At 38.7% G+C, this 27,930-nt stretch overlaps 1 protein-coding gene across 1 annotated transcript; it reads right to left on the bottom strand.

Moving 5' to 3' along the window:
• Positions 1–694: 694 nt before the first annotated feature.
• LOC135473251 (glycine receptor subunit alpha-2-like) lies at positions 695–21,198 on the bottom strand. The gene is made up of 9 exons (XM_064753097.1): positions 21,146–21,198; positions 20,653–20,724; positions 19,273–19,385; positions 18,622–18,689; positions 18,042–18,262; positions 12,921–13,003; positions 11,373–11,510; positions 10,156–10,487; positions 695–1,221 (listed from the first exon to the last, which is right to left on the bottom strand). Exons 1-9 carry the CDS (start codon positions 21,196–21,198, stop codon positions 955–957), a joined length of 1,347 nt encoding a protein of 448 aa, XP_064609167.1. The 3' UTR covers positions 695–954.
• Positions 21,199–27,930: the final 6,732 nt, after the last annotated feature.

Genomic DNA, 27,930 nt, shown 5'->3' with positions numbered 1-27,930 from the left:
ACCATCCGGGAGACAAAAGCGTCACTCGTTCCTGCGCCGCAGAGGTAGAGGGGAAGATGACCATCCAGGGAAAAAAAAACATTCCTTCCCTCAGGTCTAGGTGGAGATGACAATTCACAAAGCTAAAACGCCACTCGTTCCTGCACCCTAGATGAACAGAAAAAGATGACCATGCATTCAACAGACAAAACATCACACGTTCCTATCCAGCAGGCGTAGATGAACATGCATCAAAAGAACAAAACGCCACTCGTTTCCGCCCTGCAGATGTACTTGAACGTAGCTATCCATATCCTAAAGGATGATTAGCGAAAATATTTTACATGCTGAAAAATGTCGATTTCTTAACTCGATAATGCCAACGAGCTGGTCAAATCATAAGTTCCTACATGACTTTGCCGTGGGTTTCTTCCATTAGGAAATTTGTCACTGACGTTGCAATCAACACTGCACAAGTGTTATTTTCCTCGTGGATCTTTACATCTTATTTAGGCACGTACCCACACGAAAGCGGTTCGAATTCCATCTGCGCTCACAAACAGGAAATATCTTTAAAATATAAGGCTCCGTTCACATCTGTATTACATACTTTTACGGCTCCAAAAAGCCTGTGGAATCTCAGATGTCTGTAATCCCAGAGCTTTCGAGGCCTTGGCGGCCCCTTGATCTTCGTCTGTAATTGGCTGGGCTTGTCTTTGTACGATCCCACCCTGAATGCTGGCTGCCGACCTGTTATCTACATGGCAATATTTACACGCTAGGAGCTTAGACCCAACCGTATCCTACGCAGTTTTGCTGAACTCATGCGATTAGTTTTGGACATATCTCAACTGATCACTTTCTGTAGCAAACGAGCTTCCATTGCGACCACAGGAAATCTGATCCCATTATCACTTCACAAAACCCGATGGAAACGATTGCACAAATATACATGGTAGTTTCTCAGTTTGATTTTTACAGCAACACCAAATAATATACCCAATATATGATATTAAAAGCAATAAACAGGAAAGGAAATAAGACTCTGGACTTGGAGTCCAGCGTCAAGGGCGGGATAATTTTGTTGTCATTATGGCCCGTGAGCCCTCTCCAGGCAAATCGAGCGGTCGCCATCTGAAGAATGTTCATGCTGGGTTTTGCTTTAAGTGTCTTATCCTCCGCACACTTTCCATCCGACTGGACCCCAACCACGTTCTTGGCTCCACCCGAGATGTTTTTGGCCTACAAATATAAGATAGGAGCGTTTTACTGAGCTGCTGACACAAAATAAATATGTGAAAATAAAATCCAAGTAAATTTTCTGTATATATACTATAAATGACGTCAGTGTGACAACTGGCAAAATGGTCGTCTTGATCATCGGGTAAGTACGGCCTTCTGCCAGTTTACCTCAGTAATAGTTTTATGCTAACTGTTCATGTAAATGATTGTATGGCAGCAACGAAGGAGTAATTTCATGCCTAAGGTAAAGTACAATGTACACTGATGTAAACTATGTTCTAAATCTCATAAATAAATAGCTGGCAAAAGTATCTTGCACAAAGTTGTTTTAATTGCCCTTGTAATTTATTCTCTCGCAGGATTCGAAAAGTCAAAAGTTTTGGTTATAAACCCGATCTTGGGCAGGGTATTCGTACGCTCCCCCTATCTTTCCCGCCGCACCCCCCCCCCCCCTGCACCTGTTCGTGAGGGGCTGTTTGCCCAGTCTAATTTTCGTTTAAGATCACTTGTCTTCCACCAAATATGGTATGCATAACTGTGCGTCACAACACAAGTGGGAAATTCCTCAGTACCTTGCTGAAAGTCGGTAATTCTGGAGTAAGGCGTTTAACGCCATGCACTCGGGTTTAAAACAAGTAAAAAGCCCCCTGCCCCCCCCCCCCCCCCCCCCCAGTAAATTTTTAACTAAACCCACATCTCGAAACCAAAACCAAACTAGTAAAATCAACAAACTAAATTAAATGAATGCGGGTCTAACCAACAAGCTGAAATGTTCAAGAATAAACTAACTCTGCCAGGACAACTTTGCTGAACTGAGGTTCATTCTGGAACAATTCCAGCTAGATACTGGTCAACATGGGAAATGCCAACAGTTTTGAATACGTCTTTCCGTACTTTGCCAAAAAACCAAAAAATAATAAAGAGAAAAAGAAATAAGCTGAAATGTTCACGAATAAACTTCTTTTCTGAACTATTCAGTCACAAATTAATTATAGGGACCCTTTAAGGCCTGTATTTGCTAGATTGTTCAGTCATAAACTACATGTACTTTGGCTTAACTATTCAAGACGGGACTAATTTCATGCTTAAACTAAACCAAACCCAAACAGAGAAAGTCAATACATGTACAAAGTAGTCGGATTGTTCAATGAAGAAGTAATTCCCTGAAGTACTCAGATACGAATCGCTTTCTTGGACAGTTCCGGTAGAAATTACTTTGACATATATCTCTGCCAGGACAAGTTTGCTGAACGGTTCATTCTGGAACAATTCTGGCTCGATACTGGTCAACATGGGAAATACCGACAGTTTTGAACACGTCTTTCCGTCTTTGCCAAAAAATCAAAAAATAATAAAATAGAGAAAAATGAAAAAAAGATACTGATGGCTATCTGTTATCATATACGTACTATAAAAAGACAAATTCACGTTTAGGCCTACACTGTTTTCTATAGGATCATTGCGTCCTGCGAAGATCGACCTTTTCATCGCGTGTCATGTTTAGGAACCCGAACAATGGCACCCAGTGGCTTCTTGGAATCTGTTAATTCGGGGCACGTTCGAATGCACTGCTGCATGCGTTTGCACCAAATCTACCGTGCAAGTATATACATTTATTTATGACTGCCTAGACGTTGACATGCTGAAGTGTATTAAGTGCAGTTAAGCACAAAGATCATACGACCATAATTCACAACTCAATACACATCCCATAAACTTGCTCTTCTGTCGCGAGCCCTTGTTATCTGTCAACCGACTACCGAGCGCGCATGCACAAGAGAGATTCTTCGATATGGTACATATGCCAAGGTTATCATCGGTTTATTAAAAAATTCATGATCTGGTATGACTTTGTTGGTATGTCGGTCTTTGATATCTGTTGTTTACTTCATCATATATTCTTTAATTCTGTCAATTGTATCTGATAACAGTGCAAGCATGAACTGTTGTGACCATCAATCAGAACAGGCTGAACAAGGCCTAGCTTAAGCTTAAGGCCTACATGTGTATTTTCATTCCAAACTGGACAAAGAATACCCACACAGGCGCTTGAATTGAGGCGCAGAAGTTGCAATATGCACGTAAATCCCAGTTTATGGTGTGGAAGCATTATGCCACATCAAAACCAGCACAAACCTTAAGCACCTATCAAACAAAGAAATGAACAATGCAATGCCACATACAGTTCTTTAGATACTAATTAAAACTACATTAATTTTGGACAAGTACCTTTTTATTGAATGTCTTTTCATTGTCACTGTTTTGCTCATGTTGATTTGATTTGATTGTTTTCTTCAACGCCATATGCTCGAAAATATTTCATTTACTCGATGGCGGTCAGTTTTATGGGAGGAGGAAACCGGACTGGTCGGCGTAAACCCCCGACAGTGAGAAAGCTACTGTTCTTATGTGTTAAGACTCATGTGTGATTCTATATCGATCAGGTTAAATGTATTTAATCGATCACACATCGTATGAGAATTCCATAGTCCATTCTGCTCTTGACATATGCCGATAAAATTCCGTGTTACATTTTATCTTCTTATTATAGAGACGTCCACGACATTTAATTTCGGACAATTACTTATGTATAACAGTGTGTTTGTAAATAAAGAAAACGCTATCTCAAATACTAAACTGTAAAACACGATATCATTAATTCATTTGCCGTCTTTGTTAATGGCACTTATCGACACTATTGTCTCTACTTTTGTTTTTTTTTTCTGTCCCGATTTCAACAGATGTCATTTCCAGATTATCCCCATAATCTGTGCATAATAGGTTCAAGTCGTGGACAATTTATTTCTATGCCAGTGACTACACCCATTACGTCAGTCGTGCCTCTGTTATCTGTTGCGTCCGCGGCCTCCGTCAACAGACCTGTCTGCAAAGTACATGTATTTTCGTTCCAAACATAATTACAGAGTCGTTCAAACTAGTTTTTGATGCCCGTTTATCCCTTAGAAATTCTAATCGGCAACTGCTTGTCTACAATATATTTCCAGAACTGCTTGACGAAATTTACCGAAATTTGACTATAAACACTGTTATAAGGTCCTTATTTGTTGATACCCTTTTTGTCTACCCCTATAAGGATCTTAGTTTTTGATACCCTTTTTGTCTATCCTTACAAAGGCCTTAGTCTTTGATACCCTTTTTGTCGATCCGCTCACGCAATTGATGTTTTTATTTTTAAATATTTGGATAGGTTAATGCTTGCCTGCAAAATATCTGGTAGAATTTTAATAAAATTTGGTTGCAAGCTGGAAGTCAAAAACATACATTCATTGAGTATGCTCCCAGGTAAAAGTATATTTAGCCTTAAGTATATGAATTGATGGACAGTAACGTTGGAAGCACAGCGTTTCTTTGTGAGACACCCTGTTTACTTCAGTTACAGGGAGTGGAGCACAGCTAATCTGTGTGGAATAGGATTAACTTCTACCTGGAGCCAGGTGAAGTGCATTTACCATGGTAACTTAAGTCTTTACAACATGCTCTTACGGACGTCGTACGCCAAAGCGCAAGTTACGACCACTTCGTAAAAAACATGCCCCATGTGTTTGTTCCTATGCAGGTTGTGTCAATAATTCAGTAGGGATATAAGGGTGTTGCTACAAATCTTTATTGATAGATCGTTTTTGTAAATATCATTTAACGCATCATTTCACGATGGTTTCTCCTCGGGGCAGCTATTCTTAGCTGAAGCATAAAACGAGGAGGGACATTACATAACAAACATCGACCAGAGGGAGTTTGCAACACGGACCCATGACCTCTACCCGCCAGGCATCCTCATCGCCACCTGCAAAAATTGTCCAAACACTACATTTTACTCACATTTAATCATACGCAATTAAGCAATATGATGAGGTGTAAGTATGCTATAACGTATATTAATGGCTATTTTGTGTTATAGGATATACCATGGGTTTCTGTGAGAATATGCAGGCATGAATTTATAGATACGTAGGCATATATGTGGACTGTGGAAATGAAATATAATATTTTGATGAATCATTTATGTAAGGGATTGTCTGCAGATTATCTATGAACTTGGGGAGGTAATCTCCCAGCTGAGGTATTGTTCTAGTGAGATCTCAGTGGCAAAACAGCGGTTGGCGGCGATCGAATGGCCGCTTACATAGAACAAGATACTGTGTAGACCCTAAACACAAAGCTCCATACATTCTTGTGTTCACTTTTTAAGAACATGGTTGACTAAACATGTGAAAAGGTGTTTAGGTTGAAATGTGGAGGCATTAAACATGTAGAGGGCACAAAATATATTTTGTCTGGGAATCCTAAACATGTTTATGCCCAAAACACATGGAAAGCTAAACACGTCTGACACCTATGTACAAAGCAACGGCAAACCTGTAACCATAACCCGCTTCCCCTCTTGTAACATATCATCATCTAAACATATACAAAACAGGAGGTGCTTAGCTTGTTGTACTGCGGAATTAGTCTTCAATCACACCAGTATTTAAGGAAGGTCTCTAAAGTATGCAACATTTAACTATTCAATATAAAGCATTGAGGTAATATTGTAAATGACATTAAACCGTAGCTAGCAAACAGATCTCGCACAAGACCTACGACCATTTTACCTGAATAGTACACCACAACTGTACTCCAACCAATGTCCATTCACAGGGTTGTTTTTTCTGTGAGCTACTGTTTTCATATAATAACGTAATAATTAAGGCAATAAGAAAATAATAACTGACCAAAAGATATCATGAATGGAACTTTTATTTATGCGGAAGTAATAAATGAACATTTGCATAGAACCCTGTTACTATGGAAACAAACATAATAACGAGGTATACATCTACTCTGTTCACCTGAATTGAAGGCTAAGTTTGTACAGCTGCATGCAGTTAACATAATGTAATAATGTACATGTACTGTGTGCACAATCCAACAGCTGCATGCATTAAACATAATGTAATAATGTACATGTACTGTGTGCACAATCCAACAGCTGTATGCAGTAAACATAATGTAATAATGTACATGTACTGTGTGCACAATCCAACAGATGCATGCAGTAAACATAATGTAATAATGTACATGTACTGTGTGCACAATCCATAACCTCGGCTTAGGCGTGAGTCTTCACTCGGTCAATCACTGAAATCGCTCAGGCTCAGCACATATCTTCAGTCACATGTTATGTTGTTCCTATAGAAATCCAAATGTGACTGTCGTCAGAGGTGCACACTTGATCTAACCCTTCACTGCTTGAAACTTCTCTACATTGTCTTCTCCAGGCAAACCTCAATTCATCTGAAGTACAAATTAGTGACTTTTTGTATTTCAGTTTATTTTCAATAAGTAGAATATAGGTTTATAATACCCCATGCTTCAAATTTCACTTCACATACATCTGGCTGTCACTCCTTTGGAAACGCAAATGAAATAATAAATAAATATTTTCGGTATATTGCTGTTGACAATGAATATCAATATTTTGGTACCTGGTACACTTAAATACACAGGTTTGTAGGCCTACATGTATCCCTCCCGTAAGTCAGCGCTCCGGTACATTGGCGGTGATCGAATTCTAGTTAGGATTTCGCTTCGATTCCTAAATGTGCCTGTTCTGCCAGTGTGACAATATTTTCCCAGATCAAAGAAAACACACTTTTAATCGATTAAAACTTACTTCAAAATCTAGGTCACCTTTCTTCGATTCACAGTTGGTGACAAATTGCAAGCATATCAGTTCATAATTTCTGCATACATTGCTTCGCAGTCCTTTCCTCATCTAAAGATGTCAAATTCAAGGAGTATCTGAAAAGTTAGGAGATGGGGTCAGCATCGATCATATTTCATAAACATGCGAGTCATCATACACATACATGCTGATTAACACACCCGACTGCTTCAACTAACGCTGTATCTGGCTGTAGTGATTTTATTTTGAGACTAATTAAAATGTATCAGAATTTTGCGGGATTTGGACATACCTGTAAACTGTTTGTAAAAGGCTTTTTACTTTTTAGTATTTCTGAAAGCTATACTGGGAAGAACGAAACAGATGTCAGATCTACCTAACCTACACCTACAACACAACGACCGCATCACTACTCGTCACAACAACTACGCTCGTAATTAATGATTCACGACACAACATAAATTGTGCAGCAGACACAAACACAAACGGTTTTGTGCGAAAAGATAAAAAAAAAAACCAAAAAAACAATCAGTACATACCAGTACCGAAATTGCCAAATACAGAGAAACTTCTCGACATCTTCTCCAAACATGAGCAGACGACCAGCCTCGTTTCCATTAAGATCACGTGTACGATGGCGGGCATACGCAAATAGAACGTGTAAGAGGGCCTACACACGTTAGACTACACACGTTTGGTTAACAACTGAGCTAAATAATAGCGTCATAAAAATCGTCATATAGACATGTTTAGCTGTTACGTGTGTTCCTAACAATGTGCTTACTTTTCCGTGTAGGAATTCTACATGTTTAAGTATATAAGTGTTTAACCTTGTGTCCTTTTTATGTTTAGCTCGGATATGCTCATACAAATGCCTTATGGCCAGCAAACGACGATTACGTGTTTACACTAACCATGTTTACCATGAAACAGATACTTTTGCTTAACGCGCTTAGCATTTTGATACATTGTGTGACATGTCAAACCTTTTCAGGTGTCTCCGATGTGTGTTAATCCTTCACGCCACGAGTGTTAATTCGCCCTACATGAAGTATAATTGTCCAGGATCATTTGCCTTTGACCAAATTGGATTCATTTATTTACTTGATTGGTGTATTACGCCGTATTCAAGAATACTCCACTTATATGTATGTATGTATGTCCACAGTAAATACTCCACTGGATTAGTTTTACTTAGAACACAAAGAAAGTACAATCAAGCTGTAAATACCGTTATCTGTGTTACACGTGCACACACTTTACAATTGGGTAACAATTAATTTCCCCGTAGATGTTCCCAGCGGGAATTCTAATAAGAATTTGTAACAGAAGGGTTTCGTGGGAGTTAACTGTGAATAACACAGTTTTATAATAACATCCGTTTAATATTTACCAAAGCCGAGTGCGCACGCACACACAGATACATTTACCCTGTATTTTATATATTTCTTTATATCATCAATAGATCCGGCCAATGTGTTCAGAAACTACAGCTGGAATTGCACAAGGTCTAATATAGATGTAATTATTAATCTTTTAGTCAACTGTACCATAAGTACTGTTTTCAGTATACTATACTGATCTGGAGATATCGAGAAAAACAAAACTGCCCCTAATGGACAGCAGTTTACACGGTAGTGGCGTATTCACAATTTCCATGCACCAAGTTCATAAAACTTCCACTCCACCCCCCCCCCCCCCCCACCCAACACCTCACCTAACTAAGAAAACAATTTACAAAATCAGGGTCATATGCAGGCCATTTTCCATATTCGTAATGGGTACCAAAATTCAAGCAAAGCCTAATAAACCCTCATTATTACACTGAGATTGTAAAAATGAACTTATGTGGATTAATACATGTACAATGTTAACAAAAGTTCAGGTGAACACAACATACTCTTCAACAAATGAAGTTGCTTGAATTGTATAAAAGAATACCAGCAGCATTGTGGTGAGTATAAGCCCTGAAGGGAATCTTCATCGCAAGTGGACAAATGTGTCCACCAAAAATTAAAAATTTGTGTGGAAAGCAGTTGAAGTTGTAGCCCGGACACCAAATCATTTCTATTTATGTAGCAAATATAAGGAAAACGGCTATCTAGTTACCATGACAACTGCAAAATGGGCAAACGTGAGTCGCGACACATCGTCATCTGTTTATGTATGTATCCACCTAAAATGAAAACTCTGTGCGAAAAACGGTTGGAGTTATAGCCCGGGCACGAAATCTGTATCTATCTATATAGTATGTATAAGGAAACAGGCGATCTGGTAACCATAACAACCGCTGAATGGACGAATGTGAGTCGTGATACATCGTCATCTGTGTATGTAAGCATCCACCAAAATTAAAACAATACACAGAAAACAGTTGGAGTTATAGCCCGGACACGAAATCAGATTTATTTATATTGTATATATCAGGAAAAGGAGTGATGATGACCAGTATGCGGTTACCATGACAACGGCGCAAGTGGACAAATGTGTCCACCGCAAATGAAAACTTTATGCGGAACATATATATATATTGGATCTGAACGTATGGGATCTGAAAAGGCACGTCTGAAAATATATTGTTAATCATATGCAATACACACTATTGTCTCCAACAGCAGTTGGAAACTCGGCACACAGGCAATTTCCCCAAACCATATTCAAGAAGTTCGCAAAATGAACCAAGATAAACAGAAAACACACAAATTATTGAAATTTGAAGAAATTATTGAAAATAATGCATTTTAAGATATAATTTCTCGAGTTTGAATGTGTTTATATATAGGTATATGTATCACATATACAATGTGCGGTCTGCTCGTCTGTCTTCTCACACTTGTGGGTGATCTACGCGTGACGTCATACACATGTGAGGTTTTTACATCACCAGTGTATTACATGCGTTCATTTCGACAGCAGAAGACGGTGATCGGGAGAGGTTATCGGTTCTCCCTGGATATTTAATTTCCCTCCTCCTGCCTTAGTTCATCACCTTAAAAGGGATGTGCACTGTGCATTTAAACACCATGTTTGTGTAGGGCTGATTTCGTTCCCCTCACCTTTACTACTTAAGTGATCGCACGAAGATTTCTGTGCGAGCGAATAAACCGTTATTTTACTGAAATGGCCTTTTCCAACAAAGCAATCTTGTTGTGGTTCTCTTAGTACCCAACTCAGCTAAGTTGCTGCATCTGTACTAAATTTCCGCTGTCTTAAATAACGTCAGTTATTAAACACGAAGGCAGACTCACCCGCTGTAGTAGGCTCGGGGTCTTTTCACCTTCCACCCTCCGCGCCATGATGTTCACCAGGGTAAACTCGATGAAGGCGCTGAAGACAAACACCATGCAGACGGACATCCAGACGTCTATAGCCTTGACATAAGCCACTTTGGGCAACTTTGACCCTGCCCCGGAGCTCTGGGTGGTTATGGTGAGGATACAGAGGAGAGCTAACGACACCCTGGCCGGGGTAGATCGGTGGTCAATCCAGAAGTTGGCCCAGGATAAGATGACCATCAGGGCACTTGGTACGTAAATCTGAATGGCGTACTGGAGGTATCGCCTCTTCAGGTGAATCCGCCCTTCAACACAACTGAATGAACCTACGACAGTCAGAAACAACTCCTCGTGTGGGCAGGTATTTATTCTCAAGTTTTTTACTCAACGGATACATTGAAGGTTTGTTTTTGGTTTCTTCTTGCATACATTTTAGGACATTAGAAAATATAAAAAAATCTTCTCATCTTTCTTCTTGGCGCCTAAAAATGATTTTATTTATTTGACTGATGTTTTACGCCGTACTCAGAAATATTTCACTTATATATACGACGACGCATAGCATTACTGTGGGAGGAAACCGGGCAGAGCCCGTGGGAAACCCACCGCCTTCCGCGCGTTTCTGGCAGACCTTCCCTAGTACAGCCAGAGAGGAAGCCAGCATGAGCTGGATACCATGGTTTTAAACTACAGTTTTCCTAATGCCCCAGCGGTCAGTCTGGAAATTAAGTAACTAGCAGTCGTGAAGGCAACAGTGACAGCTGGGAGTCGGAATGGAGAGCACTAAGTTATCCCCTCGCATTCAGAAGGTTAATCACTGACGTCATTTCCGAAAATTCCCGAAAACTGACGGAAAATGTACATAAAATGAAGAGGTTATCAAGAAATATAAAATATACCTCAAAATAAAATTCATTTTTGACACAACTTTCTTAATTTCTCATAAAATCGTAATATTTTTTTTTACAGTTTCTTTACAGTTTCTCTTCATGTATAATTTAAAGCAAAGAACTATTAAAAAAAGAGAAGAAAATGTGAAACGTGAATACTCTGAGGATGCCTAACTGTCTACGACAACACTGCATCATTTTCTCCTCCTTGGTAGTCATTAACTGAATAGCTAAATTGTATAAATATTGGAGCTAAAATTCACTCACAGCACGCACAGCTGCGCTGCGGAGGAAGCATACCTGTTATGTATGTTGACGAGCAGTTGTGTAAGCTTGTTTTTGCAACTATAAATTCTGGCAATTCCAGGTTGGGCTTTATTTCAACAGGAGACTTGACCTTCATCCATTCCAAAAGAATACCCTTGGAGTTGTAGGCGTCTGAAACAAACGACCCAAGACATATTAAAGACATGAAGTTAAACCTAGTAATTACCCTGTGCCCGATTTGCAGTACGTGGAAATAAAGAAACCTTACTCCGTGTCTGATTTATGGCAAATATGTGGAGATAAAATTAGCTATACTAAGTGCCTGACTTATTAATATATGAAATATGTGGACATAAAAAAATATTCTGCGAGGGACTTAGTGCATATAAGTGGACATAAAAAATAACTACTCTGTGTCTGACTTATTGCACAAAAGTGGACATAAAACGTAACTACTCTGTGTCTGACTTATTACACATAAGTGGACATAAAATAACTACTCTGTGTCTGACTTATTGCACATAAGTGGACATAAAACGTAACTACTCTGTGTCTGACTTATTGCACATAAGGCGACATAAAAAGTAACTACTCTGTGTCTGACTTATTACACATAAGTGGACATAAAACGTAACTACTCTGTGTCTGACTTATTGCACATAAGTGGACATAAAACGTAACTACTCTGTGTCTGACTTATTGCACATAAGGCGACATAAAAAATAACTACTCTGTGTCTGACTTATTACACATAAGTGGACATAAAAAGTAACTACTCTGTGTCTGACTTATTGCTTATAAGTGGATATAAAAAGTAACTACTCTGTGTCTGACTTATTGCACATAAGGCGACATAAAAAGTAACTACTCTGTGTCTGACTTATTGCACATAAGGCGACATAAAAAGTAACTACTCTGTGTCTGACTTATTGCACATAAGGCGACATAAAAAGTAACTACTCTGTGTCTGACTTATTACACATAAGTGGACATAAAAAGTAACTACTCTATGTCTGACTTATTGCGCAAAAGTGGACATAAAAAGTAACTACTCTGTGTCTGACTTATTGCACAAAAGTGGACATAAAAAGTAACTACTCTGTGTCTGGCTTATTGCATATAAGTGGATATAAAAAGTAACTGCTCTGTGTCTGACTTATTGCAATACGTGTGGATAAAGAAACCTCACTACGTGTCTGATTTATGGCAAATATGTGGAGATAAAATTAGCTATACTATGTGTCTGACTTATTAATATATGAAATATGTGGAGATAAAATTAGCTATACTATGTGTCTGGCTTATTAATATATGAAATATGTGGACAAAAATTAACAATTCTGTGTCTGACTTATTGCAAATATGTGGACATAAAAAGTAACTACTCTAATTCTGATTTGAAATACATACAGACGATTATGTATTCGGATAGACGTTACTTTATACATGTATTTCCGTGTATGTGCTTAGAGCTATGTGTGATATTTTTTGTCAATTTACCATTCGTTAATGATATATGAGTCACATTACTGAACCTTCATCAGAGTAATACACAAAGTCAATTTGTTTTATTTGACTCACAGCTCATCATCTTGACTGGGCATTCCTGTTTGTCGAAAGGGAACTTTTCCAAGTCCATTCCGCAGTATAATCGGAGCGACAGTCTGCAAACGAAAGAAAACACCAAGACGATAACATGAACAGACAATGCTGAATCTATCCGAAAAGCGTACAAAAAAGTTTAGGTCTACTGACTAAAAATCTGTATGAGAAAAGAAAATGATCCTATTATAATAGTACTTCATTTCAAACAACTGATCACATGGGTTTTGGGACTTGATCAGGGCTACAATTCCTGAAAAATTTCGACACAACTTTAATATGTTATTTATACCCGTCTATAATCCACTATGCCATGCATATGTCTAACACTTCATCAACCTACCGTGTGTCATGTATCTGCTAACCAACCAGTTAGGCAAAGTACCAGTGCAGCTAGTCTAACCCTACTGGCTCCACCTTTGGTTTAAACGTGTTTATTTTCCTTCACATATACACAGTAAGCCAAAGGCTTATAGTGTGTAATATTCGTAGAAATTCAAACATCTTTTTTTTCCTTGAGAAACAATATATATTGTCATTATTTTGAAGCTAGGCAGGTAATAATTATTTACAGAATAATAAATATAAATACATAAATATGAATATACATATGCATACATATATACACACACATATACACACACACACATATATATATATACACTCACATACATATATTATTATATGCGAGTTGGCACACACATACATACACATCCACATATATACAGACATGTACATAATTATAGTTTAGTGGCTGTCTCGAAGTGCTACTTAGTCTTTTCAACAACTGTATTAATATAACATAAGCATGAAATCCAAATACAACAGGAATAAACAGATAAAGTAAACTAGTTTGAGATTTACCACTGAATAATACATGAGAATCTTTTGGTGTGTACTACAGTCATAGAGGAGAGTTGTAGCTGAGATGTCCGCATAACAAAGCAGTCTTATATTATTTAACATAATATCCCTTTGAACAACATACCTTTTGCACTCTAGTAGATAATGGGCAGCTGCTTCGAAAGGCCCACCACAAATATATTTAGGAGAGTCAGTAATAAAATTGTTAAATAAATCATCATTAAGTGAGCTACATCCATTTCTTATTCTACACAAAAAATATATTTGACCAGCGCATGCCAACATAATACCATACCGGTTGCGCTAGCGGATAAAATAGTTTTCCTAGAGCTATTTTGATTTTTTTGATTGAATATGGTGAACTGTTCCAGTCCAGCACAGTCTGTGGGAAAAAAGAATTACTAAAGCTGGCTGTTCTACATCGAAAAAATGTTAGATGATTTGTTGATCTGATTTGATACGAATTACGCTGTAATACGGATTATCAAATACATTGCAAGTTGCATCATTAAGATAACATTGAAAGAAAACCATCCTATGCATATAGCGTCGTTTATGCAATTATATGAAACCTGACTCTTCATAGAGTAAGTTAAAGTGAGCACTTTTAGTTAAACCAGTGATGACACGTAGTGCGTCCCTTTGGATGTTTTCAATGGTACATACTTGGCCTTCACTAATATTGTCCCAAACTATGTCTGCATATTCCATAGATGGTCTTTTGGTAAAACATTGGTACATGATTTCTAGGCATTTTCTGCTAAGACGATATTTAAGTGCTCTGAACATAGACAATTAGTCCTAGATTAAACATAGATTAATCCTAAATGCTTGTGCAATGTAGCTGAAGTTATATTTTCCCCTGAAAACTGAAATGATAACTGTGATGGTTGCCTGCGTCTTGAAACAGTAAGTGCCACAGTCTTTGTTGCATTAATGTCACAAGCCAAGTTTTAGCCCAAAATTTTTTTCAAGGTCGTCAGTTATGGAATTATTAATGTTTTGCTGTGTCAGTTGGTCGGCTACAACGTAAAGGCAGGTGTCATCAGCAAATAACTTTATATTGTTAGTAATTTGGAAGGTCATAAATATAAACAAGGACCAATAAAGGACTCCTGACAATAAAGGACGGAGCCCTGGGGAACTCCAGCTTTTAAAGTTCTAAGATTTGATTGGAAACCGTTTAATACAACCCTTTGCTTACGATCGTTTAAGTAATCCTCAAACCAGCTGTGCAAACCACCTTTTATTCCAAGTGATTTTAATTTAGCTAGGATGCCTTTGTGCCAGACTCCATCAAAAGCCTTAAGGATATAAAAAAAATGAAAAACACTTGCTTGCCGTCATCCAGGGCTTTAACGATGTCAAAACAGAGGTCTACTAGTTGCACGGTTGTTGACATTGATGGTAAAAAACCATACTAGTTCGAAGATATTTTGGGACGCAGGTGGCTAAATACTGTCCGAAAGACAACGCGTTCGAAGATTTTGCTGATGCAGCTAAGCAAAGAAATTGGTCTGTAGATTGCGGCCTTAGATGAGTTCCCCGACTTGAATAAAGGGGTAACGTTGGCAATTCTCCAGGAAGAGGGATATTTTCCTGAAGTTAATGACAGATTGAATAATATCGTCAAAACTAGAGAAATTTCGTGCTTAGTTTCAAAAACCATTTTGGAACTGATGCCATCTGGTCCAGTAGCTTTGCTCGTGTCGACAGACTTAATCACCTCAAGCACCACTGGATTCAACAGTGATGCCTAGTAATTCTGCATTAGTCTTAGGTGCAACTTTGGGGCATGCTACATTTGTGTCATTCAAGGAGCAGACAATAGAGAAGAAATCGTTCCGTGGGCTTGCCTTATTTGTGTCATCATATTCTTAAGTGTCACTGTCTGTTAAAAGAGGAGGAACTGGACTTACATTGTAGTTACCATTATTTAAGTAAGATCTGCACAGTTTCCACCAAAACTTACTCCCAATATTTCCGGATTCTTTTTTCTCCTTGAATTTGTCTTCGTGAGATTTCTTGGCCTTTCTAATAAGTGAATTAACGTGATTTCTTTTTGTTTTGTAAGCAGTAATATGGAGTTCACGAGCAGATTTTTTGTAAAGTTTGTTTCTAAGTTTAATTTCTGTCTTAATTACTGTTGATATCCATGGCTTGTCATCAGGATTTATGGTCAAAATACGATTCGGGATACTTATGTGAGCTGAGTTTATAAGGGCATTTGTTATCAATAGGCACATTTCGCCAACATTGTCAACTGAGATTATTTCTTCCCAGTTTACCTGAGACAAACCGTTACGATACCTGTTCCAATTTGCTGCATTATATTGCCAAATTAATCTTTTGTATCTTTGCATCCTCGGGATTGTAGATGTCAAACAGACAAAGATATGCCAGTCTGGTCTTATGATGTGTAAAGTTTGTAGTAGGCACAGTTTCATATACTTTACAAGCAAGTATACAGGAAGTCTATTAAAGAGAAAACAAAACCTTGCAGATCTCAGAAAGAAAAGGCTCCACCTTTGTTCACACTTCAGTGGGAGTGAAGGTGGAGCAATGTAGGACTATACAGCTAATCCGAGATTTTAATGTGGAGCGCGCTCTGACGTTGGTTAGGCGGAACCAAATTTTGCCAAACATAATGTCAGGGCAGTTTTGGGCTACATTTCAGCCAAATAACTCACAACGTTCATATCTGTACAGTTCAATGGATTACTCAGAAACCCATGAACAGCAGGGTGATAGGTACAAATAGTACACATATGGTGAAAGGTGTTACGAGCTACATGAAAGAGCAAAATGAGTGCTTGGGGCTTTACGTCGCACTTAACAGTGAAAGAACAAAAGATTCAATACATGTCTCTGGACCACTTTGATTAAGGTAGGGATTATGGCAAACCGTCTTGATGTATATTCTCTAATTATAAATAATTATAATTATTTTAATTTTTATAATTATGTGCAAAAAATTGCACATATTTCCAATCCGTTTGTACATATATGAAGTAAATGTTTATTGTATATTTAATTTTTATTTATTGTACAGTCAAAAAACTAATCTCTTAATTTTAACAGAAAGTCATATGTGTGAGTGATGCTAGAATGTATTCTTCTATTGAAGCAGATCATTTTGTTAGATATAACAGCCACATTCTGTTATTTCAACATAAAGATTCTATCAGACTAACAGAATATTATGATGAATATGACAGGATATTGTGTTACAATAACAGAATACATTCTAGCATCACACAGACAACAGATATTCTGCTAAAACAGATTGATTTTTTGACTGTACAAAAACATCCGCATATGCACATAGAATACGCATATATACAAACAAATCTAAACTATTATACAAATGTACAAATATTAATACATATGTGAAAAAGATCTTGACATATGTATGTATAATTATAGAACAAATACCTAAACGACTTGTCGCTACCTCACTGCCTCACCACGTAGCTACCTCGCTGCCTCACCACGTCGCTACCTCACTGCCTCACCACGTCGCTACCTCACTGCCTCACCACGTCGCTACCTCACTACCTCACCACGTCGCTACCTCACTGCCTCACCACGTCGCTACCTCGCTGCGTCACCACGTCGCTACCTCGCTGCCACACCACGTCGCTACCTCGATGCTTCACCACGTCGCTACCTGACTGCCTCACCACGTCACTACCTCACTGCCACACCACGTCGCTACCTCAGTGCTTCACCACGTCGCTACATCACTGCCTTCCTACCTCGATCAGTATTACAAGTGTCGAAGTAAAAGGGCGATGAGGTGCGGAGGTAACGAGGTAGCAAGGTGAGTAGCTTCTTCGATTCGCTACTTTATTGCCTCGAGGCGTCGTCTTATATAAGAAAGGTCGATGAAGTGAGGTCGCACAAGGTCCTCTACAAGCTTTCACGTATAGAGGAAGCACATTTTCTAGTTCTCAATTATTAAAAAATTTACAACTAACCAACTTAGGCTAAACTTAATACCCATCACACGATGAACCCGCTGAGTATAAAATATCAAGTCACTTATGACCTTAATATATCAACTCACTCTTCTCACTGCAATACAAAATCTCACTTCGGAGTGTAAAACACGAACTCATTTCTGACTGTAAAACACCAATCCCCTTCTCATTGTTAAAAACCCACCCACGTCTGACTGTACAACACCGACTAACTCCTGGCCAACTCATTTCTGACCGAGAAGCACCAACTCACTTTTGACTGTAAAACACAGTGCCGTTAGGGTCGAGCATCGCCAGTTTGTTGGGAACGGGCACATTATGACTTTTCTCTTCTTTGCCGTTCACAAAGTACAAGCTTGGCTGCCATAGGTGGGTCAAAAAGCTAGTGTCCACCATAACAGCTGTTAATGAGGAAATGTAGGCCAGCCGAGGGTCCACCCAAGTCTGCCGCAGGTAAATGTTGATGGTGAACTCCTGCAAACAGCGAAAAGGGAGAATCTGTTTTGCTACTTATTCTCTAATAATACATTTGTGCAAAAGAATTTTACTGAAAGGCACTTTTCTTTTAGTTAATTTTTTTTACTTAATGAAAACACTAAAATGAAGTATATGTCAGATGAAAAACCAATAAACAGTTTCCAAAGAAATGGTTCTATTTATTTCTTTTTCCGATGGAATAAAATGTTTTCAAACATCGGAGTCTACTGTGTTCTCTTGGAACCCAGAGTGTATCAGTGAAGTCACATCTTACAGTTTTGCTTGAAGTCGTTCGTTTCAAGTTCAGTTTAGTAAAGGCATTTATATCATATCGTCAAATATAGACCTATACCTACCATGTCCAGTTCGCTGATGGATGCCAGCGTTTCCACGTAAAATCCCACCCGTAAAATGGTTGGGAGACCTGTTTAATCAGAAAAATTGATTAACTGAAGTAGCATACAACCTGAACACGGCGAAAGTGTTAGTATCAAAGCGGTTAGCTCACTATCACCTGTACTAGCGATGACCATGCATCACGCATAGCCTATAACTGTGTAAGCCCTGTTTTCACCTTGCCCTTACATAATCCACTTTATATATTTAACTTCAAATATTTCAAAGTAGAAGCTGTTGCCATGGTTATATATTACAATTTAACAACAATAGTGTTTTTAGTTGATGCATGTTCCTTTGTATAAATTCTGTGAGTAAATACAAACAGTCTAAAATTAAATCCCTTCAATATTATGTATACAATTATACAATATTATGCATGAAATTTCGCCCAAAATAAAATATGTTTTGCCTCTGAAACTTACATTATGTTCACTGAAACAAACCTCAAACCACCTTTTTAAGATCAATAGAACTCGGTCATAGAACATCTGTCATTGTATATATCTAATGTATGTAGCTAAATTTTGATTATGTTTAATATTAACTTTGAACTATTGACACTGGCAGCGTCAATAAAGCCATATCCTGCAACTTCTACAAGAGCTTACTGCGTGGGGGCGGCCGTTTGTGTTTGTTGTAGCTGTTTGCTGTCATTACTTCCGCCATCAGTTCAGCAATCGTGTCCTCGTCAGTAACATTCTCCCCAGTCACACAATCTATCCTGAAAATCGCAATACTCAAACGACTGATTGACTGACAGATTAGTTGCTGTTCCACGCCATCCACTCAGGAATTCTTCACTTATACAATGGCGGTCAGTTTAATTCCTGGGTAGATGAAACCGCTGTGCCCGAGGTAAATCACATAAATTTAACTGATGAAGATCACGAAGCGATTTTACACTTAAGTCAAAACTTCAGTCCTTAAACTTGGTATGTTCCGTTGCGTTATTTTAGCTGAAATTTGGTTTACAATAACTCACCCAGTATTTACGTTATCAGGCAATATTTTGACTTTGTTACATAAGAAATAACAATATTAATAGGATTTGAAATTTTCACTTAAGTCTTTGTGCTTGGCCTGAAGTACAGACTTGCACACGATACTGGTGGACCAAGAGTGGTGTTCAACAAACGTAAGGCTTCATAGACGGCCTCACGGTTATTGCCTACCGCTGGGTACCATTAATAGCGGACGCTTTGTATGAAACACAATAACAAAACGGCAGGCTTCATTACTAGAGAGCTCGGAACATGCAGAAAGACGAACAGACAAAAATATATTTAACTGATGAATACGTAATCAAGGTTGACGATCTTTGATCTGTGTACCTTTTACATTTTTGAAGTTTCGTTACGTATAACCGTTGTAGTTTATTTCAGAACGAGCTTCACCAATTTTTTTCGGAGCAATAATGTACACAGTAAATTCTCGTTGGTAGGTCTATATCGCGTCCTATTAAAAATCTGTCATAAAAGTGAAAATTCTTGACCAATTTGTAAAGGTTCAGTGATACAACTAAATAAAACAGGTTGCAGTAGTCATGTTCTTTTGGAAACATCAGGAAAACTGAATTGTTTATATATGGATACCTCACTGAGGGAAAGGTTTGGCACAACTGACGGAAAAATCTTAGTTAATTTAATGAAATTTGTCTGACTATATAGCTGACTCACTTGGTTAGTCGGAAAACTCACAGGGGTCTTTTCATGACTCAGCTGATCTGGTTTCCTGGTTTTCTGAGATGAATTAGTTCAATTGTATATATCAGAGTTTTGAGTCGGTGTTTTCTTTCAGTGTTGACATACATATACATGTACATTGTAAAAACGAGCAATCTGATTATTAACGTTAATCCCGGTGAGCCGTTAATTCTTCTTGATTAATTTACAGACATATTTTACGTTTATCAATACTTACGTCAGCACACAAATGACAACTGCAATTGCAATGGCTGTGCTCCTAGGAAACCATTCTGTCACCATTACTGACATTCCGCATCCACGCTTTCTGTCCAGTCCTGCAGGGATGTTTCTATCGATTTTATCACAAACTCTCCTCTGCAAGAAACATGAAGCAATAATACAATATGTATATAAAATTAGGGCCTAATCTCTTTCCGCTGACTATACATTATCTCGTAGCATGTAAGGATGGAATGATTTGGCGAACGGTTACCCTTAACTACGTCGGCACACATTATTCTGTCCTTACAGCAATCCGTAGAAGGATCCAGGAAGTAACTTTATTATCTCAGTATAAAGAGAGACTACATCTGTATAAACATCTGTCATTTTTCGTCAGTGTTTTTTCATGTTACGTTTTAAATCAAGGTATAAGGCTGTGATGAAATGGTTGAAATCTCAAATGAAGACAAAACTGTGCCATGGATATACATCTATAAGTTGGATTGCATTTAAGAGGATCAGCAAAGTTCTCTTTAAGAGTGACCTGACAGTACATTAATTCTGGGACACTTACGTGTCAACACTGCGCTGAATAACACGGTCAGAATCATTAGGCTTTATATCCATATTCACAGCGAAGGAGGAAATCTCGCTGTGTATCTGCTACCAGTATTCCAACAGACATGAATCAATGAAAGCCAGTGTAAGTAAACGAAAGGGTTTATGGGAAAAAGTGGTCTTTGTTAAGGGGCACTCCACACAAGCAAACAAACAAAAAAAGACATGTCGAGCATCCCCGTTGTTTTGATGCCATGCAACGTCCTCGAAGGAACCTGTAATGATTCATTACTCCCTTTCACATGCATAGTTCTCCGTTATTAGATCTGCATAGTGATACATTTACTTTCAATATGTAGGTCTCTTAGTCCCTATATGCTGCACAGCAATAAACGAAATAGTTATGCATGTACGCATTTTGATTCAGTTCCATAGGTAAACTTATTACAATACATATAGGCCTATTGCTCAACAACAGCATTCAGACGCGTCCTTTGCTAACCATGTGCTATAGGCTTTATCATCTGATGTTCATATCATTGTCATCATCTGATGATCATATTCTGTTGACCCAGCCAGCCATTTCTGTATTCTTTTTTTTTATTCTTCACATCATGAATAATCACCTATACCTGACTTATACAGTCTGTCACCAATGCGTTCGCTTTGTGTTCGGCCAGCTCATGCCTTCAAATAAATGTCAATTTTTCTTCCAGAAATGTCATGTCAGGCTCTACGTTGAGAACAAGCGCAGGACTCAAACTAATCTACTGCGGCAAAAGCTGATCGACTGACTGACTGAGTGTTTCAACAGAAAACTTCAAGTGGGTGCTGTGTAAACACGGACTATAAAATACACTATTTCAAGAAAACACCAGCATGGATTTTATGTCAGTATGAAAGACCACTAAAGACTGTCTCTTACTTTCTTTAAAGAATCGACTAATTAAAAAATGCTTTAGAAACAACAGGTTCTACAGAACATGGTTCAAAAATAACAAAAACTGTCTGTATTAGGAATAATTACTTGCTGGCAGAGGGAGCTTCCGTCCACACGGCGCCTGTTTAAACAAATCAACAGTATGCTGCTGGCACACAAAACAATAGCGTTCTATATATGTAGTACATATTATGAAAGACAAACCACATATAATGGACAAGCTGTTGGACAGTAATGCAAGTGATACTAGAATGTTTGTGTTATTCTGGCAGCTTTTTCTGTAACTTATTTATTTATTTGACTGGTGTTTTACGCCGTGCTCAAGAATATTTCGCTTATAAGAGGGTGGCCAGCATTAATGGTGGGAGGAAACAGGACTGAGCCCGGGAGAAATCCACGATCATCCGCAGCCTGCTGCCAATCTTCTTATTCTGCTAAGTACAGCACACAAATTCTATCAACTCAACATAATGCTTGTATAGGAATATAACAGGATAATGTCTTATATATAACATAGCGGTATTTTATAAAAAAGGACGTTCTGTTAAAATTAACAGATAATTTTTTTTTAGTGTTTAGGAAGTTAGGTATATGTATTTTCTACAGCACAGCATAACATTCCGCGGTGCGGCGTATACCCACCCGCAATCTAAATACGTACGTTTTCCAAATGATTCTTAGCCGAATGGCCTTGCCGGTTGCCAAAAATTGACCACTACAGGATATAACCAGTTTTAAGATATAAAATATCTGCTTTACCCACAAAGACTAATCTCAAATAATGATAATAGCATTACATTTGCACTGTGTTGTTCGCTTTTGTTGCATTCCACATCCCGCCGTTAGCCTATAGCGTTTGCTTGCAGGTTGACTAAACTCTTCCGTAGCTTTTTATGTCATACGCTGTTTGCCATGTTTCAGACATCGTAAATATAGGTGGAAATAGGGATCAAGATCATGGTACCATGCACGTTTAAATAACAAACTATATACAGTGACATTTACATATGAAATATACTGACAATACTGATATGGTTGAGAAAGGCAGGCTGAGCCATGTACCTGAATTTAAAGAGACGGTCTCTTGATGCTAGTACTGGTAGAAGTACTTGTGATTCCAATCTACACAGTATACATCATAAATATCCGGACAGAGATTAAATCAAACAAATTCAGTATGACCCAAAGTTCCGACTGTCTCAGTTTTGATGAGCTATGTAATGACTCTGGAGAGATATGTACAGTCCAATGTCCTTTTCCACGAAAATTAAATCAGCGACAAGTTCTCTGCAGCTAGCCAGGCGGGTTTTGGTCTCAAAATAGATTACATGAAATAAAAGCTGAAAAATATCTTACCTTGGTTGGAGAAAACCGATCTAACTGCTTTACCAGAGGAAAGAAAATCGCTCAAGGGATGCCCCAAAGTTGGCTATGTAGCTGTGAGCGGGTAGGTCACAAAAGTGATTATGCATAAACACCAAACACTCCAAGAACAGCTTGTCTGTTGCATATGCGCTGACATAGGCAGAGTACAACTACTATAGCAATGTGCCCCTTTTGTGCCTGAGCGAGTGCTAGTATGTTGAATGAGAGTGCTGAAGTATATACACACTATATCGATATCTGACTTAGACATTATTCATGCGAGTTCATACCGTGGCGGTTCGATGCTCGCGGGTGCTTCAACAACATGTATAACGGGATGTTCTTGACGTAACAACTGCCCTTGTTATGGACGATCTGTTGTAAATGGTTGACCAAATACTCTCCAGGCACATGATGATTTATAGAATACATATCTACAGGTATACAGGTACCAGTGTGGCATATGCGCGACTGGTCTGTGACCCCTTCAGGGTGTGTATATCATAGTGACGTTCAATAATTGAGTTCATGTCTAGTCGTCCTTCCTTCCTTCCTTGATCCCTGGGTTTTCCGACCGATGATGGATCCTGAGCCATATGTATTTCAAAAATAGTATATTATCCCCATCTGTCTTCTCTAGCATGGAGTCAATTCATTTACGTTGTCACAACCTATACCAGATGATATTATTTAATAAATAATGATATAATTACAAGAAGCTAATTAGCAGTTGGACTCAGCTGCTGGATATCCCTTGTCATTTTGAACAGTAAGAAGCCTACACAGTTCGCATTTGTATATACTAATAAGAACACGGCGATACGACAGGACATGCGATGATTACGATAATGTGATTTGTTACCGTACGTCGCAGAAAACAATAGTTTATAATGAGAAATATATACATCGAGAAAATGAGACTGTTTTCAAACTCAACATACACAGCGACAACTGTGAGGAAAGAGAATCCCTGTGATCGATAATGATAAGATCTGCTTTTACTCGTGACAAAACATTTAGCGTGCAGTACCACCTAATGGTATTATATATGCTGCATTTAATTCATGTGCGTAGTGATTAATTAGCGGTTAAAGAAAGCATCGATAAATTTCTGTCATGGATGGCATTTTCTTCCCTGCGCGTAGAACAGAATGTTGTGGTTATTTCTCTTTCTGTCTAACCTCTCTACGAACTGTGGTTTGTGAGTTATAATTACCGTTATCGTTTAATCAAATATAATTTGGATATCACCCCGTTGTGTACAAAATAATGCCTTTTTGCTCTTTTCACATCTCTCAGTATGTTCAGTTTAGCGGTATAGCGTGTATATAGCTATTCACCAAAAGTCAAGCCTAATTACATATCATGAACAATGTGTCACTTTTTTTTTGCAAAGGTAATGAACAAACTTTAGTTCCTATAACAATTGGCCATTTCAGGAGAGACCTAGCCAGTGACCATAATTCTATTCGCGTGAGGCAATTGCATGGCCATATATGGAGGTATATACCTCCCCCGGCAGTGCGTGAAAAGGTTTATCTGCAGCCTGCGGATGGTTGTGGGTTTGCCCCGGGTTCTGCCCTGTTTCCTCCCACCCTAATTCTGGTCACCGTCGTATAAGTGAAATATTCTTGGGTACGGAGTAAAACACCCATCAAATAAATAGATAAATAAATGGCATGGCCATAAATGGAGGTATAGACAATGAATCAACTTTCACGGCACTGACGTATATATTTCATGAGATGCATGAGAAATAATATTTATTTTTCTTGTAATATAATTCATCATTTGGCAGAGCAAAGGCTGGAATTAACAAGAGACCCGAATTTGTTTAGGAGGAAAACCTTTCCCATTGGTGTGGACATAAATACATTGTACTCATCAGGGGTGTTTTATATGGACAACGGGGGAAATGCCCAGATATTTATATACTTAGTTGATTTGTATTCTACGTGTGTTTCACCTCTGTTAACGTCTGACGGACGGTACCGATTATCATGTGTTCACCTCTGTTGCGGACGATGTCCACAAACATTGGCCGAAGATGCAAGCCGGTGACAGCACCTCCAGCACCTTTTTTGGTCGTCATATCTGTTTGTGTGTATGTATATGTTTGCCTCGGTTTCCGTTAGTACAGTGCCTTTCTTTTTGTGACAATTAATCTCAGACAAGATATTTGACATCTTTTGACACAGGCCTTATTCAAGCTGGATGAAAGGGAATCTTGAATTTCTGAAAGATAAGGGCCGTTTCGTCTCGATGAACGATAATGGTAGTCACGACTGCGCTTATATCATCGGCATATGTACCTGTGGAGTTGGCCAGTCCCTGACGAACCTGACTACATGTGCGGAAGAGATTTTCGTCTTAACAGTGGTCTGAATGTGTATGCTATCGACACCATTCATATACTTGACACTTACGCAGTCAAGTCAAAAACAAATTCGGTTACATTCGAAAATCCGTTCCTGTAACTCCAAATTTTGGAATGTACTTCTTGAACTTCGCGAATGGACTGCTCAGATGAAGCAATATAGTGGGAAGATGTTTTGAATTTGTGTTACCCTGTGCCTATTCTGTTGTCTTTGGTAATCCACATCTGCCTAGCCGTTGTGCTTTCTTATCTACTTAAACTCAGTCTACAATGAATCTGTGTGAACCGGTTACGCTGAGATATGCCCTTAATTTACACAATTCCGGCTGTGAAGAATTTCGGAAATACAACCAAAAGATGGGAGTTGTAAAGTTCAGGGCGTCGCCTAATATTTGTTGTTAATCAACTTCTCAGATATGCATTGCATGTGAGAGAGAGCACCCACCCTTGACCGAAATATGTAAATTCAGCGTGCCGTTGGGGTGGTGGAAAGTAAGTACTCCACACCTGTACATAGGATACTCAACCGGATTTGTGAGTAAGTATATTCTACATTTAGATTGTTTTTTGAATGTTTCTTGAAAGTATGTTAGCATAATTTTGAAAGGATATGAATACAGTTACTGTAAATGAAATTTCATCATTCTTCTTAGAACACACAAATGACATATCTTGTAGGGGCGCGTGTTGCAAATTTGCATTTTTACTTGTCTTTTCCCGCATATTTTTCGCAATAAATCACGAGCGATGTCTTAACGTTGGTAATAAATTGCTTGACTGTGTAGTTAGAGATGACAAACATTAATAGCTGTGAGTCATTCTTATGTTACCTACTATTTTCGAACAGTGTATCTTTGTGGTGTATTTAAGGTATCCCAACACTCTGAGCTGAGGATGGGATGGGCTTCTATTCTCTCCCCTTTTCTGTTTTCCGATGGGCCAATTTGTTGTTTAAGTTGACAGCTGTCCGCTGTATCTCGGCGGTCTGCCAGCCGAGTTGAGATGGAAAAATCTGATCGTCTGTGGATGGGAAAAGCTCTATTTCATGCCAGGGGTAAATAAAAGGACACATTGCATTTTTGGTGGCACCCGCCGTCTGTGGCTGTAGGGTCCGGCTCTCCTGACGTGCGGTCATACATCCTACATCCATTGTTTCTGTGGGTGCCACGGAAAATTCTGGGCATTAATTTCAAGTGTCCAGCATGCTAGGGAAAAAGCAAGAGAACTCTCTACGGCCCAAGGCCTCTATCGCCGGGTTCGACCTGTGATGTATGCCTCACCTGGCCACAGAGGACCTGTACTGTAAACTATGCCTTAAACAGCACTTGGCGTATGACGCACGGTTACTGGATCAGCTCACAGATACTCACAGATATGTGCAAGTGACATTTCAACAGCGGTACTGTTTTCTGGATGTTGCGTTCTCGCACACTGGGCAACAGCCCGACGGCCATGCGAAACAGCATTCAGGAAAAACACAGCGAGAACTGGTCACGACAGCACCGTCATCGACACGCTTGTCTGTGCCTCAACCCGCCTGAGAAGCACAAGCTTTCCAACCGCTCGCTACCCCCATGAGGTTCCTCGCCTGTTATGTACGTAATGTGAACAAACGACTTGAAATGCCAAAAGTGAATGGTGACCTCCACGTTCAGGTGCATTCTCAAGACTGATTGCATAAAAAATATATTAAAAGAAATTAATTAAACGGAGTGGCCATTTACCCTGTAGCTGTGGATACAACGATCAATTCCAGGTTATATCCACATCTATGGGCAATATCATAGCCTTGAACCGTCAAATTTGTTGTGGAAAATTTGTTGCGAAAATTCATTTTAAAAAAAAGACATTTAAGAGGATGTTTGGCTAGGCGTTTACATCCTGGTCGTCATTTCACACTTACTGTAAAAAGTAGTGCGAGAAAGGTTGTCTTCAGTGCGGCATAGAAAATAGTAAAACCTGGGATACATTATGAGAGGGATAATAAATTGTGCATCCTTGTAACTTTTTCGTTGTTCTTGTTTTTTTTTTATTGCTAATATTTATTTTTCTTTGAGACAGTTTACATAATGTTAACATTCACCTAGTTTATAGGTGGTTACCTTCACATCTGATCAGT

This window comes from Liolophura sinensis, chromosome 8 (genome assembly GCF_032854445.1).
Source record: "Liolophura sinensis isolate JHLJ2023 chromosome 8, CUHK_Ljap_v2, whole genome shotgun sequence".
Taxonomy (NCBI): Eukaryota; Metazoa; Mollusca; class Polyplacophora; order Chitonida; family Chitonidae; genus Liolophura; species Liolophura sinensis.
Note: the sequence above shows the minus strand (reverse complement) of the source record. Positions and strands in the feature narration are given on the sequence as shown.

Excerpts from the sequence above, each read along its gene's own strand:
- LOC135473251 (XM_064753097.1), bottom strand. The coding sequence starts at position 21,198 with ATGGATATAAAGCCTAATGATTCTGACCGTGTTATTCAGCGCAGTGTT. Across the intron at positions 11,511-12,920 it reads CCCAGTCAAGATGATGAGCT|ACGCCTACAACTCCAAGGGT; the intron begins GTGAGTCAAATA and ends CGTTTGTTTCAG. Across the intron at positions 10,488-11,372 it reads CTCGTCAACATACATAACAG|GGCGGATTCACCTGAAGAGG; the intron begins GTATGCTTCCTC and ends GTTGTGTTGAAG.